Here is an 18,040-nt window from a genome sequence, read left to right as displayed (position 1 = left end):
TGCTGAACGGGCATTATCTGCTGGGTTTGTTTTGTCACAGCGCAGCTTTTAAGGAAGAGAGAAGGAGAAAAAGTAGAGGCATGAATGGGGCCAGTTAAAAACCAGAAGAAATTAAAAGTGGCATCATTGGTGGATTTGAGGATTAACATCGTTTGTAAGCGATACTGACGGTGAAAAGGATCACAAGCAAAGAGGTTCGTGTGTGACGCAGCAAGACAAGGAGAGATGCAACGAGCAAGAAGCTAAAAGAAAAGGACAAAGCGGTCAAAGCAGCAAGCCAGGACAATAATTTTTGGAGGAACACCGTGAATGCATATAAAAAGCAAGGGAAGCTGGGATTTCTCAAAGGAAGAGGCTGCAGGAGCTCAGGGAAAAAAATGATGAAAGCCTGTGTAACAGTTCTGTGTGAAGAGTGGAAATGACAGATTAAAGATCTAACCCACCACCGCGGCAATGCCCAGCGGCCGATCGCGCAGCGAGCTGTGTTCAAACAGGGTAAAATAGTCTCGACGCCAAACAGCTGAAAGCAAAAACGAGGAGGAAATCAGCACGCGGAGCTGACGTATCACTGAGCACCTAACGCAAAAAGCACTCACCTTGGAGAAACTGAAATTAGCCAAGCAAGGAGCTGGTCACCGGCCGGTGAGTGCCGGTAAGAAAATACAACACAGAAACCCAGAGCATAAAGGGATTCTAAAGCTAGAGAGGTTCGGGATGCAGTGGAAATACTCCTCACACAATTAGGCAAATCAACCCTATTAAAGGACAATCACACTGAAGAGTTATTGTCAATCACACTCTCCCTTGCTTGCTTTATGCAATTAGCCTAATTGCATAAAGGCTATTAAGCAATTATTTTGATAACTGGAGCTTTGTTACTGGCTCTTCGTTTTTGGCATAATTTTGTTCCTCATGTAAATACCACCTTACAGTGATGTTTACAGATCACTTTAGGGATGTGCCTAAGTGTCTGCCTGAGCAGGAGATTCACATTTCTGCGTAAAAGCAGAAACCATAAAAATGATACCCAAGAAAATGTACATTTTTATCCCCAAATGCCAGGTTCTCCCTCAGTCAGAGATCTACTCCCAAATGTTCGAACGACATTTTGCCATAGGCATCGCGGTGTCTGTATCACGGCAACGTCATGGGTTTAGTTCCACTTTTTTATTATTCAACTTTTTATACATAATAAATACAAACTTTTTACAGCCAATATAAAGAAAGCATTTGCACCTATGCTTTCAGTGTACTGACGCTGTACATGATGATACGTCGAATACATGCCCTGTATGAAGAAATCATAGTTAAAAAGGAGGCATATTTTTACAACTTTTCTTTTTTTTTTTTTTTTAAATAAAATTAGCAGCTCTTACAGAAAATATTTTAAAATACAACTAAAGAGACTTTAAATAACACTTTCTGAATTTTGAAAGTCCAGGTATGAAGGACACAGAAAAACTGGCCAAAGAAATTGAACATGAACATTATGGCAATACTTGCTTTTCTTCTGCATTGTGAAGCTTTCAAAATTTTTGCAAACAGTTAAATCTTTTTTAAAAACTTTTTTTTTTTTAAACTTAAGAATAAGTTTGATAAACACATAAAAAGACCTCAAACAGATCAACAGGACAAGAGGTGCAAAAGAATGAAAAATATGGAAAAAACTTCATTGGACAGTCAGCGATTTCACAACTGATCCATGAATTGTTTTCTTCAAACAGCCCCACTCTTGGTTAAAGATCCCACTGGGAAAGGAGATTGGCAAACACGAATGTCTCGGAGGCCCAGCTTGGGTTGGGATTTACAAGTATGTGCAAAGTTTATGATAAAATCTTGTTAGATGATTTTTTTTTTTTATTTTTTTTTGTAAATGCAGCCTCAAAAAATAGCCCTTGTTAGTAAACTAAAGGTAGAAAACTTACTGGCTTAGGAAAAAAAAAAGAAGACATAAGAGCGCATTCAACAGAACCCATATAACAGCTGAAAAAACCCAACCTTGTGATGCCTTTTAACTGAAGCTTTGATCTGATGGAGATGGCTGAAAATAATTTAGTAAGTACACAAAGAAAAACCTGTTTTCATCCAGTTTTTCCCTCTCCTCTGACCCTTTCTCTCCAGGTTAAACCTCAGAATATCCTCTGCCCTTTTCTTTCAAACAACAACAACAAAAGCTTCCTTTTCAGAGATCTCCGGTTGAAAATTGGTTTTGAAATTATTTTACTCTCTATTTCTTGGCTAAGAGTAATTTGAGACCATAGTTTTGGCCACAAAGGCGATCTGAAGGCTTTGCAGAAACCAGAACTTTTCCTGGCTCCCAGGCTTTGGCGAGTTAACGGGCTTCGCACGGGAAAATGCTAGAGGACCATCCAATGCAAAAACTAAATAATGCATGTAAATACTCTAAATGTAACTTCTAACTCTAGCCAGATGTTTTGATGACAAAGATATACTGCTAACGTTGGATAATAGAGTACACGGCAATAACTGGGATAAGAGTGACCCAAATACTTAAAAAAAACCAAACAAAACAAAACTCCCCAAATCTGCTAAGAAAAAAAATGAAGCTCAATTTCCAGATCTAGACAAAATCTCACTTACTTCTCTACCAGTTGGTTTATGCTATGGAACAAGATGTTGCTACTAATTCAGCACCTCCATATTAGATACTCTATTACTAACTGTACTGCATAAATATTAATACAAAGAACATAACAGTTTAACTGTTAATTATTGAAGAGGTGTGCATTAATGTAATTAACGCCATATGATCTGCATCAGTTTTCCTTATCTATAAGATTATTTTCCTGTTTCTTCCTTTCTGCAAGGGGATTAAAGAGGAGCCAGCCTCTCCTTATACTTATTTTTCAGTTCCCTTTTTCATTCCGCAAGATCTGATTAATACCTAATCAGACAAGTAACGCTACTTGAAGAATTGACAATCTTTAACACATTCCTATGGCAACAGTAATATACTGTACTAATGCACGTGATGGAAGTATGCTATGACTAAGTTGCATGAACGAGGCTCTTTCCTCAGCCTCCGTATAAAAACTGACCATCTTCAGCCAAGAGAGAAACCTGCTCCAAGGCAATCCTCTGCTCGCTGTTTGGCCCGTCTTAGTTTGTGCTAAGAGAGGAAGAATGATGTATATAAATCAAAACACAAAAAAAAAGGCACAAAATATTCATGACTGTGGGAAGGAATCCACCATGTCACTGCCACATAAAATCCTCCCTATCTCTTGCTCTATTCGAAGTCTTCATCATGCAAAGGTGCCTAAAAACAAGATTGACCAAATACCGCGTTTGGTCTTGATTGTAGCACTACTACCTAACTAGTCCAATCGTTACACCAGAGTAATTTCCACGTCCTCTATCTTCTCTGTTGTCCGGCGATGATGCTGTGTAGGGGGTGGTGGAGCTGCTCGCACCTGAAACAGCCAGAACCAGCCTGTAACTATCAGAAAACTGTCAAAATTTCAGAACTTGTAGAGACTAAAGCTGCAACTTTGGGCTCATACCTCAAGATGATGCAAATATACGGATTGTATAGTAAGATCAACAGAACTACAGTGAGTAACCAGCTGAATTCAGATCCAGTAGTCTCCAGTTAAGCCATCAAGGCTCTTCCTTATAACCTGTCACCACTCGCAGGTGATTTTTCTCCAGGACGACTAGCAGTCACCACAAGGCAGACACACCGAGTGAATCCACCCATCTACTCTGCCTGTACCCACGGATAATCTGGTACGTAAACCTGGGACAGACTTTGGACTTTACATCAAACGCTGAAATCTGATGACGCCCTTGCCTGGAACTTATGTGGATTAGAAACTACAAGAACACCTTGTTTCATCTAAGTGGCTTACTCATATTTAATCAATCACTGGCCTGAATGATACACACCTGAAATCTGACGCTATTTTTACACTCTGCCACATCGACAAAGTTATTATTGCTCCTGACAGAGATCACCTGAAGCGCTAACAGCATTTCATGCAGGGTTTTTATCACATGATTTCAGAATACACCAGAGTGACTTGCTATGGAGAACATGAATTGTGGAGCAATACCATAATAAACTTCACAATGTTTTTAAACCAGGCGTATTTAAAATCCAATACTAACAGAAATCCTTTCAATTAAGGCATGACGCTGTAGTAGTATCTTGAAAAGACAGTAAATTGCAAGAAACTCATGAAGAAAATATAAATCTACAAAATGGAAAAGCTGAATCAGTGTCTTTTCACAAGGCAATAAGATAACGTGAAACTTCCCTGTTCAATACTTAAATACTTAACGATGCAGTCCTACCTCTGCCTTGCATATGTCAATGAATAAGGCTAACTCATTGACTACTGGAATATCCAGAATATAATTTTTGAATATCCAAAAATGCTCTTTTTCTGCAACCTCATTCATTGAGAATGCCAGGAAAGTACAAATGTTACATCTTAATGTGATTTGGTTTAGGACTTTGAAACCCCCAAAACTCGATTTCAAAGATAATCTTAGCAGATGGATTTTGCAGGTTCTAAGTGATTAAATTCTCCCTTTCTTTTTCTGGCAAAATCTCTCTTTCTAGGTAGCAAAGACATCACAAAATATATAGATTTTATCATTAAGAATTTTTAATCCAAAACTCTCAAATCAAGAGGTTTGGAAATAAATTTAACCCTAAACGCAATGGGGTCCCAAGGACCACATACTACGTCAAACTGCTGGCAAACAGATTTCTCTGCCAGCACATTGGAGAAGAAGCAATTGTAGAAATCATATGATTAAACTCTTCTGGCATTTATTCACCACCGCTTTTTTAGTTCTGTTTAGGAGTTATTACATGCGGTAAGAACAGAAATCATCTCCCCATGCCTGAAAGGACACTAGAAGTTTATCGACTAACGTCTATTTTACTATCATTAGAGATGTAATTTCCTCCCAAGGTTAGATTTCATGATTCATATGCCTCACACAGAGACATGCAGGTATTACATCTATAAAGGCAGATACAGGAGGGCAGGTTAGATAAAGGATAGGGGATGGATAAGATTCAAGGTCATCTTTAAACACAATGACTTACTGTTTAAACAAGTGCAGCTTTGTTTTGTTCTAGTATTCACTTAATCTCCAATAGCTGTCATGTTCTGTAGCTTTTGACACATCTATGGTATTATCAAAGGGGAGTGAACTGACCTTTCCTCGCAGTATTCATCTGAGATACCACGTTTTTATACATAGTAATGGGATTTGCAGAACACAGAGAACCAAATCATCAGGCGCTGTATCACCGCCCTGCTCTGAATGTACCTATCCCCATTTACCTAGACTTGGCCTTGTAACTTTGTAGCAGCAATAAAGACAATGGTATTTGTTTTTAACTTACAGGTCGCAGTTTGCCATATGAAGATTCAGGAGGAATTCGTGGAGGCTGTGAGAATCCAGGAGACTCTGAACTGAAGCTGTTTTCTGACAGAGTAAGCAACAACCCATCACAAACAAGCCACTCAGTATTGCTGAATTAATGTTACATTGCAAAAAAAGCGTTGGGGTTTTTTTTTTAATCCCTCTGAAATGTGAACATTCTACATCAAGCATTTCGCTGAAATGTTACTTCTGCTATCACAAAATTTCTTACCGTTAGTTGACGGTGATCTGGGGAAGTACTGAGAACCTCTTTTATCCGGGCTGTGGTAGGGACTAGTGGGAGGCTGGTCGTACAGTGGCAGCGGTGGAAGGGCATTATTAGGCTTCGGAGTCGGGGATACCTGTGTTAAAAAGAGAGAGGGGCTGCAGAAAACCTGACTCCTCGACTGTTTTTATGGCCACACCATGGTGCAGTAAGTTGTCTGACACATCAGTATGCTAGGAACTTTCATCTGGAGAAAAATTATCTGTCAAAAGTGCTGTCAGGTACGTTTGGGAAAGAAAGCCAAGATATCCAACTGTGATTATAGTTTTTTTAAATCATAGGTTGCCACTGAGCAGAAATTTTCATCCTCTGTCAGATCATTTAGAGAGACTTTTTGAAGGTTATTTGAAACCTCTCGTTTGGCCAAGTGTGCCTCTCCACATATATTCACACAAAAGCGTTAAGATTGTAAGTTTTATCCCAATTCAATTGCATATATATTATTTAAATGTTAAATTTTAATGGTCTTCCCAAATCAAAGAACAAAAATACCGGAGAAATTACTTTGTAGGGACCCTGGAAGTCCAGTTTCTAGCACCACAATTACACATGACAATGTGTTGATTTTCTAATATGATATAAGGATTACAGAGCTATACTGGAACGAGGACATTTTTGCAAAAATTACTGTAATACAGTATTTGGCAGTATTCTGCCCTTCAAAAATTGAGAGGATACAGAACAGATTTACGTATTAAAACATTAAATTAGCGCTGAGAGAGCCTGTAATTCTCTTTTTGCCAGGTTCTGTTTGATGTCTCAGTCTATGCCATAAATTAATTACAGGAAGTAGACTGTGAATTTTCTCCTTTGGTTCATTTCCTTTCTACCCAAATGCTTGCCTTTATTCACAAATCTGTTGCATTTGCCAAAATATAGCAGTTCATAATTATTAGGCTGGGTAAGAAACTAAAAGGTAAGCGCTCAGTTTTTTTTTCTTTCTTAAATAATTTCTGATTTTTTTTGTTAAATTGGTTCCGATTTTTTTTTCCTAAAGAAGCAGCAGATCTTTGCAGCCTTGCAAAATTGCCCTAACAAACGAATATCGTATGTGCAAGCTAGCACCACAACTCTTTACGTACCTGAATATCTCCAATCCACTGAGTCTCTCCATTTTCTGAGGCCGTAAGCTCTTCCACTAATACTGATGGGAAGACCCCGACACGTCCATTGAATTCTCCTTCCCAAAAGCCATCATCATCTTGATTTTCTTTGTTCAGGATGCGGATGATCGCTCCTTCCGGGAAGGACAGCTCATCATCCGTCTGGCCCTCATAATCATAAAGTGCTTTTACAAAACAGACTGCAGAATGGAAGAGGGGAAAAAAAAGTGTAATTGGCATGAGCTTAAAAGAAATAGTAAGTACTATACACACTTTTACGGTGGGACTCAATGATCTCAAAGGTCTTTTCCAACCTAAATGATTCCATGATTCTATAATTGCTGAGTCAAATTATTTTAGTCTTCCTTAATCTTAGTTAATCTCAACTCCATGAGATAGCCAGGTAAATTACACAGATTTGATATGAGATAGATAATTACTGAGAAAAGTTGTACTCAGATACAGGTCAAATATAAGAAATTCTCATGTGCAACATCCAAACTCGATATGCAGAATGCTTTCGAGAACAAGCTTAATATACTATTTATTTTTTTTATTGGTATTTACCACTGGAGTCTCCATTCAGGCTGCCCGAGACTAAGTCAGCCTCAGTGGAGTTATTCGAGGTGTGTGATCGACTATCCAGTGCCGCGAGGGACTGTAGCATACTCAGCAGACTGCTGGATGTCGGGAACTGCAGGTACTTCTCTGGCACATAACCCACTTGACCCGCTTTATTCCGTGCCTGTAAATAAACGACATAAAAGATTCTCTGCTTTTGCACACTGTTCTGAAAATTAATCCAAATACTTTCTCCTGTCCCAAGTTCTATTTCTAAAAGTAATAGTGAAAAGAAAAGAATCTTAGAAAAATGATACCTTTACCCAGTCTTCCATATCTCCGTCTTCAATAACCTCCAATACCTCATGTTCCTCTATGGTCAACTCATCTGGCTGAGAAGCCTGAAGTGTATAACAGGAAGATTAGAAAACAAAAAGTGTTTTCAGGTGCACAGGGCAGGCAGTGTAAAGAACATTCTCATCCAGACTTTTATTAAAGCTTAGAAAATAAAAGTGTTTTCAGGTGCACGGGACGGGCAGTGTGAAGAACATTCTCATCCAGACTTTTATTAAAACTTATGTTTTTTAAAATTAAAACTGAAAATGTTATGATGTAGCATACTTTAAAACATATTCATAAGGGTTCTTCTGTATAGCTACCGACATTCACAAGACTCAAGAGGGCGGATGGAAGCACCCCGAATACCACCCAGCACATCAAACCCTATTTACTTTTGAAACCCTGATTACTCCGCACTCTACGATTAAGTCTGCCACTGGCTTCGGCTACCGCAGCGGTGTGATTTACAACTGACCTAGCAGCGCTAGCAGAAGTAAATAGCATGAATGCAGTTTGTCAGCAAAGCGCCAACTCATGAATGGTGGTTTCACTATTATAGTACAAAGAGCTTTGTCGTACAGCATACGAGCATGCCTAACGCCAAGAAGGCATTTCTAATATAGCCACACTGGCTCAGCAACAGAAATTACATCTTCTCGTGGCAGGCACACAACTGGTCTCCTTGAAGCCCGACAGGGACATCACTACATGCTGCAATTCACACGCCGACTTCAGTACTCTGCTGAATTGTAGTTTGAATGTGTTTCACAACAGTATAGATTTCACACTGCTGCGGTTTTTCACAACTAGATGTTAGATATATTTCATGTGCACTGTTACTGAGTCAGATGCTGACATCCTACCTCAAACTCCCACAGGCACAATCGTATTTACTATTTTTTTGTTGCATAATTCATTTTTCTAATCAAATTTTTTGTAAAAAATCACAAACCTTATATGAATAAACAACTTTGCAGGTGAGAGGATAATTTCTTAGAGTACCAGAAGGACTAGAACTACTGTCATCAAAAACATCCATGCTGTCTTCAAACTCTTCACCTTCTTCCTTTTCTGCATCAGCATTATTCTATTAAAACAAATTAAATTTGGCATTATACCATCAAATAAAAATAAGTGAAGAAATAACAATAAAAATGAATTGATCGATATTCTTCCGTGTGGTTTTTTTACTCCTGACGATTATTGAAACTGGACAAAAAACCAATGACTAATTAATATTCAACATACAATTCTCCAATAACATCAGGAAAGCAGTCACCAAACAAAGCAAATACAGGGAAGCAAAAGACTAAGAGCTGTCACCAAATTACATCTCTGCTTAACTCAGCTGTATTTCTTCAGTCAAGCACAGGCTTGTGGACTTTAAAAAGATCTGTAGAAGATTTTGGAAGCTCCAACTCAACTGCTGGACAGTTTTCTATTTTTTACATAACCTCTGAAACGGTGACTAATGTACCTTGGAGATACCATTTCAGAGGCCTAGCAAATGGTTTAAAGGAAAAAAGAGTCACTTATTGAGAATTTATGCTACTAAAAGATTAATGTACCTGTGACCATGAGTTATAAAATGAAACTGCAGTGGAAATACTTAAACTTGAAAAAATAAAATAAAAAAAATCAGCCTTCCGGTTGGTGTATTCTGCACCACAGATTTGCTGCAGTTTATAAAAAAAAAATTCCTTAAAGAAAGAATTATGATTAAAAACTAGCTGTAAAAGTTTAAATAAAAACTGAAGTCAATACACTGAAAAAATACAAGTTTCTATAAATGTAGTTTGGGCAACACTGACATGAGCTGTGCTTTGGCCTTGTGCCTGGATTAAATTTTGAATAAACGCTTTATCTCATGTGAAAATAGGCAAGTCCTTCAAATCAAAGGCAACAGTGTTATGTATTTGCCATCTTCCCTTTATTTATTCCTTTTAATTTGGGAGTGAATTTGCTATTCCTCACGAAAACTGAAAGGCTGATAAATCAACAAAAAGGTAGGCTGAGACCAAAAAAGCACCATGCAGACGTCCTAAACCAGCTGTCTCCAGACCTCTGCTCTGTAACGTCTTTGCTCTTCGAAACCTGGAGTAGAAGAACACAAAGCTTCTTCACTTTCTGACTTAGATTAATTTTTATATTATGATTTCTAGACCACATCTTTGTAATCCATATGATTTTTTTCCCTACTGATTTTCATTCAAGTGCAGTTTGCATCCATTGCTACTTAAATGTGTTCACGGATGTTGCAGTAACAAAAAAATCACTGTCCTACCTAGCTAATACTTTGATATATTAGCAACTAACAATAAATTGTGGCAAATTTAAGGTTTCTCCCTCCAGTTTCTAACTGCCTTTTGCTGTGCATGGTCTATGTCCCAGCAGCCAAGGCTGACATTCAGCTGACAGCCCTATGAAACATCATGGAAATTAGTGTATCATGTCTAGAAAGAGTCGTTTGTAAAACATCTGGTCCTGGTTTTCTAACACGAGGAGGAAAAATACGTTTTAATTTTCAGTGTGTAGGCTGCTTAAACTCCCTGAATAGAATCATTTGCAAAGTAGGCACACAGAGGGAAAACAGCATTACTGATACAGAAAACTTAACAGTTTGCTTCATAAAGCTTATCTTTCTACGGAGTCTGGTAACGAAAGAGAGTGTAAGCAAAGAATGAATACATGAGACACAATTATACCGGAGGTATGTAACAGAGAGCAAACACAAGAGTAAATGCAGGCAAGAAGGTGACAAGATAGCTTGGTTATACAAATGAAAAAAGGTATGCAAATATACATATGCCTTGTTTTGTTGGATATGCTACACAAAAGAGATTAGATACCAAAAAGAATACCAGCTCCCCCCTTTTTTTTTTTTGGCTTTGGAAATGCAGAGACCCTGGCAACAACAGGGAACACAATGATACCAAACGACCTCCAGTCTGATTTGGATGTATGACCGGTAGGAACTCAACAAGGCTGAAATTTCCTGCCAATTCACAAACAGAGCGGTCCACTGCAGTACCCGAAGGTACGGATCAGGCAGAGGCAGTTTCCAACACATGTATTTAGGGACTGAAACCACAATTTGTTTTGCACAAGTTGCTGGTATCAGATGACAATCACGCTTGAATCTGAACCAGTAACCTAATAGTTGAAAGATGCTATAACCTTTTACAGTTAAAAGATGCTATATCCCTTTACAGTTAAAAGCATCCGTTTTCATGTTTGCAGGAAACTAACCAAATGCAAATTTGATTTCCAGCTCTGCAATGCTGTACTTCTAGGGTACAAATGTTTCTTATAACTGTACTGCTTCAAGTCCCAGAGAATACAAAACAAAACACAAATCCCATAAAGACATTATTCTCTTCCTTTTTTGAATAAATTACACAGTATTTCTCTACATTCGTTGTAGGCAGCATGAGCACTGCACACGTTTTTCAGATGACGTTAAAATTCAAAATGACCATTAATTTTTTGGGGCATGTACACTGGGTAGGGGGGGGAAAGTATTCCTTCCTAAGATTAGGATTTCATTATTATATTAGAAAGTCAGCCAACTGGATAGATGATAGGATATTAACTTCTTCAGCTCGTTACATTATTGTAGTAGGTTAAATAAATACAGCAATATCAAGGCATCACTGCTGCTTTCTTCTGTTTAGCTCTTTAAAAGAAAATATGCTAAGAGTGTTGCTGAACAAATTGTGTCATGACAAGTACTGGCACAAAGAGCGAAGCTGTGCATGCCGTAAGGACGGCAGATAGCTGGTTTCTGAACATTAAACACTGCCCGCTCTTCAAGGATGGAGTCAAAGTGATGCTTGTTATAATGCTGCAGCAATTCTTCTAATAACTGCAAGGAGCGTAATTTTGGTAACAGTTCTAAGAATTCCATCTACGGGCTGTCCTCATCTGGCCTGCCAAGGTCAACAGTATCTTTTTTTTCTCTACGGGAGCATACGTAAGTGTAAAAGGGGAAAACAAGAATCAGAGTTCAATCTCCCACGCTGTGGCATCTCCCGGCTCGCCAGGCACTAGCATGGGGTTTGGCTCCAGGGCCAACTGTTGGCACGTCTGACGAGACAGAGAACAAGGGACTGGGTGCAATCCAGCATGCACAACGGGAAGTTAAGGGAGGTGGAGTACAAGAAGAAAGGGAAAAAATCCACTGTTAAACACAGCTATGTAACCTATCCTCATCTATCCTGGCTAGAAAGGATCTGAAATGAAACTCAGCACAAGAACTCCTTTGGGATCTGGGAAGGCTGAAGCTTGGATCTGCATACTACGACTTTAATCTCTAATTATACTACTAACCATGGGAATAAAGCCTGCAGAGACAGTCTATGCAGAGCAGTGATCATAACAACCTTTACGGCAAATCACCGTCACTGTGCTTGAGCTCTGGGTATAACGTTAGAAGAAACATCCCAACACCCTGAAGAAAGCAAAGACTGGATCCAGGAAGCGTTTGCCGAGACTCCATCCAGGGCTCACTTTCTTTGAACTAAAGCTGACATAGATGAAAATATGTGTACATCCAAAAAATCCCCCTTCCCTCTAAGGGTTTGCCACTATTCCCAAGAAAACAATAAAGAAGCAGAAAAGCACAAGGAAACATGGGAACAAGCGGGACTTTTTGTGTGTAGATAGCACATACTTGCTGAAACGGAGATTTTGTTTCTCTTAGGTGGTCAGCGAAAGCAAGCCGTTCTCCAAATCATTTGCAATGCAATGAAAAAACCACATCCCCATTCTCCCTGAAAGTTCTGTTATACAAAAGACACATTCTGGCTGTCCAAAGCATTTAAGATTAAAAAGAAAGCGTGAATTAAGTAATCTTAATAGTGTATGAAGACTATAGTTAGGAAAGTATCCACATGCAAATCGAGACTTTATAAAAGCCTCTGAATTTTGTTAAATATTAAATATATAAACACACAGAGAAAATGTATGATTTGAGGCAAACTGACCAAACCTTCAGGAATTTTATTTTCACTGGTTACTGGAGAGGATCAACAGAGTGGTTAGTTTTACTGCCAAAGGTGACAGCTCAGCATCGTATGCCATGTAGGTGAATCAAAAAAAAAAAAAAAAAATTACGAGCTCTTTTTAGCAGTTTTTCTGAAGAGGGTTTCCTGGTTCAGGCAGCTGTTCGATTCAGCCATCACTATTTATTTTAAAACATATCATTCTTCCAGGGGGAGAGGGGAGGAAAATGAGAGTTTGCTTTTTATTCTTTCTTGAATTACATAAAAATGTGCTTTCTTCCAAGCTAAACAGATGGGAGATGTCTCTGGCCTATTTTGCAAACCAGCTATAGCCATTACAAATGCAATTTGTCTTAGGTACAGCTGAATAAAACATCATTACCAATCTTCCACTAATTAAAGCTGCTTTTTAGTTCTATTTTGGGTATATTGGATGAAATTTTCAAAAGAGTTGGCGTGACTTTGGACACAGCAGGACAGACTCGTGCAATTTAATTTAACAGTTTAAGAAGTTACCAACTCTTTGGATGAAATAGAGTAGTGATCAGGCTTGTGGTCAGTTCCAGTTTAACTTCTTTACTGCTTTAAGTGAAACTAGTTATTCATATAGAAAATGTCAACTATTTACCATATCTCAAATAACAGGGCAGTAATTTGCAGGTGAATAATGGTACCTTCTAAATCCACGACAAATCTTTGAGGGAAACATCTAACCCTGCTCACAGGAACGGATAGCCTGTTTTCCAAAGCCTTACACGGATTTTTAATGAATTAAATTTTCATCTCAAATATCCAAATCAATTTGGAAAAAAGGCTTTGCTCTCCTGATGACTTTCACTGCGATCTCTACATAAATGACTCTTTAAGAGATGATGTAGAGGTTATAGTTTTCAAAACATTTGGAAGAATAAATCCTTTCATCCACGTAGCTCAGATAACATCGTAAACTATTAATGAAACTTCAAAGAAACATGCAGACATTTTCCTTTCCAGGAGATGGCAAATAAATTTTATGGCACTTATCCAAGGTCAGAAAAAACAATCTAAAGTAAACTCAGCAACAGAAGCCAGAAAGCCTTTTTTTTTTTTTTTTTTTGCTTGTGGGTTTTTTTTTTGCATGAAATTCAGACACATGCTTCAGTCATATAAAGCTACAAGATTTTTCCAGTTTGCTAACAACCAACCAAATATCATCAGTTTTGTTTTATATTCATGTTAGGAGTTGTTACTAGAAAGAGCCACGTGGAGACAAGGTGAGGTTTACACATTGGAAACCGTACCAGGTGTGAAGAGCCGTTGTTGGTCACCGAGGGCAGGCTGGCCCAGCGTTCGTTTTCCAGTTCTTCCATCACTTGGTTCATTGCGCTCTTTAGCCACGTGTCCACGGACACACCGATCTGCTTCAGCAGATCAAGACGGGCTTCTGCTTTCAGCTTAATTATCTGAGGAAATAAGCAGGCACAAGTCAGCATTCTTTCAAGATTACATTTCACTCCTTGCCACGATTCAAATGCGTTATTTCTTGATCTGCAAATTAGCCAGGTGGCTCCGAAAGCCGCTCCACATGGAAACGAGTCCAGTTCTTCATTTCCTTGAATGCGGTGTGAGCCAAGAGACAGGGAATGCTTTTCTAGAGATGTGAAACTACAGGCACAGCCAATTTCACAAGTTGGTGTTTTTAAAACAACACCTATTAGTTTACGCTAACTTTCTATTCATATATTCTAGTGGTCGGTTAGTTTAGATTCTTTTCAAAGTGCAAAAACCCAGACAAAAGCCAGTGCTTCATGGTATTTTTAAAATTAGGAATACTCTTGAGCGACAGACCTTGGATGCCCTTTCGACGGGTGACTACGCTGGATGTGATACACAAACAAATCCGATGCGATACACACACGCACAAACCCACCAACCCCCAACATGAGGCTCTTTTCCACCAGCACTTGCCAGAGATCACAGGAAGCTTATTTGTTATGGAAACAGAGTATCTCAGCAATTCCAAAATTAAATAAATATCACACTTCAACAGTTTCATTAATTTTGCTTTAGAATAGAATGAAAATTTAGGTTTTCTGACAGCTGGGTTCACTTCAGCATCCTGGCATGCTTTCTGGCTGGCGGAGCCAAGGCTTTAATGAATCCATGGCAAACCACCACCCTGATCCAAATTATTCACCAATCTAATCAGAAGGAATGGAAAGAGTAGCATGAATAAATTCAGAATTTCAAGAAATTCAAAATTCAGAATTACAAGAAAAGCAGAATTTCCAAGAAAAGAGAAGGAGAATTTCAAAGATTGCATCAAGAAGTGCGGGACAAACCTAGGAATAAAATCGAGGCTATTTATGTCCAGTCCAGCCCTACCATCATCATCCTGTTGCACTTGCTCACCAGAGGAACAAAACTCAAGTGATTTACCAAAGGTCCTTCAGTGATGGAGGCAATGACAGAAACCCATTTTTTTTTCGCTCTGGAGTTTTTCCTGCCTTTCCTTTCACAGCATTGCTCATTCTTAGCAAGTTACTGTGCAAGCAGCAAAGTTTCGTCTCCTTTCTGGCCCTTCCAACCCCTGCCACGGGGGTCAGAAGGGCTTTACTTCAGCATCCCTGCCTGTATGGACACATCAAGTTGTCAGCAGCACTGGGGAACCAAGGAAAACCAGCAAAAATAGATGGGTCTACGCAAAAATTAGACGCAAATTACTTTTTCTGCAGTGGCTGAAGGACAGTAGACTATGGAAGAATATATGCACAGTGAATTCAAATGCCAACTGGTGCTACACAGATTTTAATCTTACACATATCCTTACTATATACATAATTTTGTGTTGAGTTGAAATTATACTGCTATTTTTCTTATTTTTGACATGCTGCTGCACCTCACTATTATCTTTCTATTAAGATAAGTGAGAAAACAAATGACTATAACTTTCATTCAGCTGAACCCCCAAACACGGATCCATTTTCATTTTAAAACTATTTGCAAAGGTGACTTTAAACTTGTTTCGAACAATGAAACGACTTTGGAGAGATAACATTTTTAATCTGTTTAGAAGAACTGTGATTTTTAAAAAGTAGGTCAGTTATTAGAGTAAAATTTATTATGTGAAACATATCTTCAGATGGCTACAGCTGCATGCACACGCTCTCCCCCTAATTAGGTATGAAGACTGAAGGATCAGACAAGTTTGAGAAGTATTTCCCACGGGAAAAGCCAAAGCCACTCAGCCAAATGAAGTTTCCACTTCTCCGTGCAAGTGGTCTTCAGGTGAATGATTAACATGTACTGTAAATACTGTCCATATAGCCAAGAAAATGAGGAAAAAAGTAAAATATATTAATATGCATCACACTACTTCAGTCAAGATTCAGAAAATACTGATTTAAAAAGCATAAAAAGTCCAAAGATCGATCCACACATCAGCATTTACATTTGAAAGGCAGATCCTTTCAATTCAATTGCAGCATCAAGCATCTTCTGAAAACCTTGTAAGTTAGTATGGCCCAAGCCTCAACCCGAAATTTGTAAACATTTACAAAAGCAATACCTATGAGAAGGTCTGAAATCAGATGGTGTCAGACTTTTGAGTTCCAGGGGTGAATGCAGTAGGCATTTTATCCCTTTATTGGTCTTTGAAAGGCTACACCTCTCACTTAGTTTTTTTTTCCTTTTGCCCCTACTTGTATTAGTTTGTGTATTTTAAAGTTGTAAGAACATGGAAATAATAATTTTAATTAATCATTAACCTTTTCTTTGGAAAAACTGAGGAGGACTTATCAAATTGAGAAGCTGATTTCCCACTATACCAAGCTGAACACTTTCAAACCAAAGATGTCAGCACAGAAGGGCCACACCAAAAAAAATGAATCCAGGGATGCCAAGTTCTGCACATGAACACACCTCTCTCCTATTAATAGGTATGCAAGATTTTGAACAAAACCACTTTCTAACCACATCTGCTTTGACAGAAGGGGTGATGCGTGGCTGTGCAGCACCCAGTGAAGCTGGGCACTGATCCTGCCTCTTAGTTGGATGCTCCTACGCCCAAGAGGAACCACCTGCTAGCATGATGTTGGAGCGTGGTCAGCTCCAACCTTGACAGATCTGTAGCATGAGAAGGACCTGGTCAGAGGCAATTGATTTATATGGGCTTGATTTGTGACTGTGGTAGGGGAGGGGTGGGTTAGCAGCTTTGGTGGACACATCATCCTTTTATTGGTTTTTTTTTGAAACTGTGATAGATTGACTTAATGCAGGTCAATGCAAGTTTGTTTTAGCTTGTTAACGAGAAACTCTCCATTTTATCACATTACTGAGCTAAGGTGCCTCTGTGTACATATATATATACACACTTGTGGAGTAAAGTAGCTTTCCTCTAATTTGTCTTTATATTCTGACATTACATTATGAGGACTTTCCATATGCCTTCAACAAAAGTTGCCAAGGAAATGATCAGCCTAGTTGTTTTGCTGTTTTACCTCGTTATGCAATTTCCAATTAGCTTGAGTTATGCAACAGCAATAAACATGAGTCTAGGCATGCTATAAACATTTGTAGTTCATATTAGTACTCAGTCTGCTGTAAACCATGTTGTTTGCACAAACTTGTTAGCTAAAATAAACAAGCTGCTCCAAGATCCTTGACTGTACTTGCTAAGGGTCAGACAAGAGTTTTTAATTCAGAGTACCCAGCAAATCCAAAGGAGTTACCCCACTCTATTTACACATAGTAGTCTTAATATTCAACAAATATTTGTTCCAAACCACAAATGTTTTGAGTTTCATTCCATTGCAGACAAGCCATAAAAGTACGTACAGTATTAGGTCAGGCCTGCACTTGAAAGACGTATAACGCTATTTACAAGCATACATATATATTTGTACCTAAATAATTATACTGGTAGACCAGGGTTAACAGCTTCCTACCTGTATGAAAAAAAAAAAAAAAACAAACCAAAACTAAAACCAGACAGTAGTATAACTTTATTCTGCTTCTGACCCAGGAACAGCTACATATTTAAAAATACAAGCGCTTCATTCAAATACCGCTATGTCTAAATTAGCTGAGGTTTGACGCTTTCAATATGCCAGAATAGAATGTTAAGTAAGAGGAGAAACAAAGGTATACCCTGAGGAAATACTGGTGTTTTCACCAGTGTCAAGTCATGCAACAAGCTTTTCTGTATGTGTACCCAAGTGCAAGGAAGGGTCTTCCCTTCGGAGGGTGAGGTTTCTGCAAGCTGGCATCCTGACTTCGTCAAGGAGGTGCCCACCTGGCACAAAGGATGCAGCTTCAGCTTGCCCAGTCTTCTCTCTGAGTTTCTGATGTGGGAAGTTAGCCAG

The 18,040-nt window shown here is 38.6% G+C and overlaps 1 protein-coding gene across 1 annotated transcript in view; it reads right to left on the bottom strand.

Moving 5' to 3' along the window:
- Window positions 1-3,127: 3,127 nt before the first annotated feature.
- The window catches only part of FCHSD2 (FCH and double SH3 domains 2), a 158,663-nt gene continuing 143,750 nt past the window's right edge, over window positions 3,128-18,040 (bottom strand). The window contains exons 13-20 of the mRNA XM_009705961.1: window positions 13,979-14,140; window positions 8,648-8,782; window positions 7,674-7,757; window positions 7,363-7,540; window positions 6,775-6,995; window positions 5,639-5,768; window positions 5,387-5,469; window positions 3,128-3,434 (exon numbers count right to left, since the gene is read on the bottom strand). Of these exons, the coding sequence (XP_009704263.1) occupies window positions 3,351-3,434; window positions 5,387-5,469; window positions 5,639-5,768; window positions 6,775-6,995; window positions 7,363-7,540; window positions 7,674-7,757; window positions 8,648-8,782; window positions 13,979-14,140 (1,077 nt within the window). The 3' untranslated portion in view covers window positions 3,128-3,350. The remainder of the gene's footprint in view (window positions 3,435-5,386; window positions 5,470-5,638; window positions 5,769-6,774; window positions 6,996-7,362; window positions 7,541-7,673; window positions 7,758-8,647; window positions 8,783-13,978; window positions 14,141-18,040) is intronic.

Source organism: Cariama cristata, unplaced genomic scaffold (genome assembly GCF_000690535.1).
Source record: "Cariama cristata isolate BGI_N322 unplaced genomic scaffold, ASM69053v1 scaffold1948, whole genome shotgun sequence".
In the NCBI taxonomy this organism is placed as follows: Eukaryota; Metazoa; Chordata; class Aves; order Cariamiformes; family Cariamidae; genus Cariama; species Cariama cristata.
This window is presented reverse-complemented; position numbering and strand designations above follow the sequence as displayed.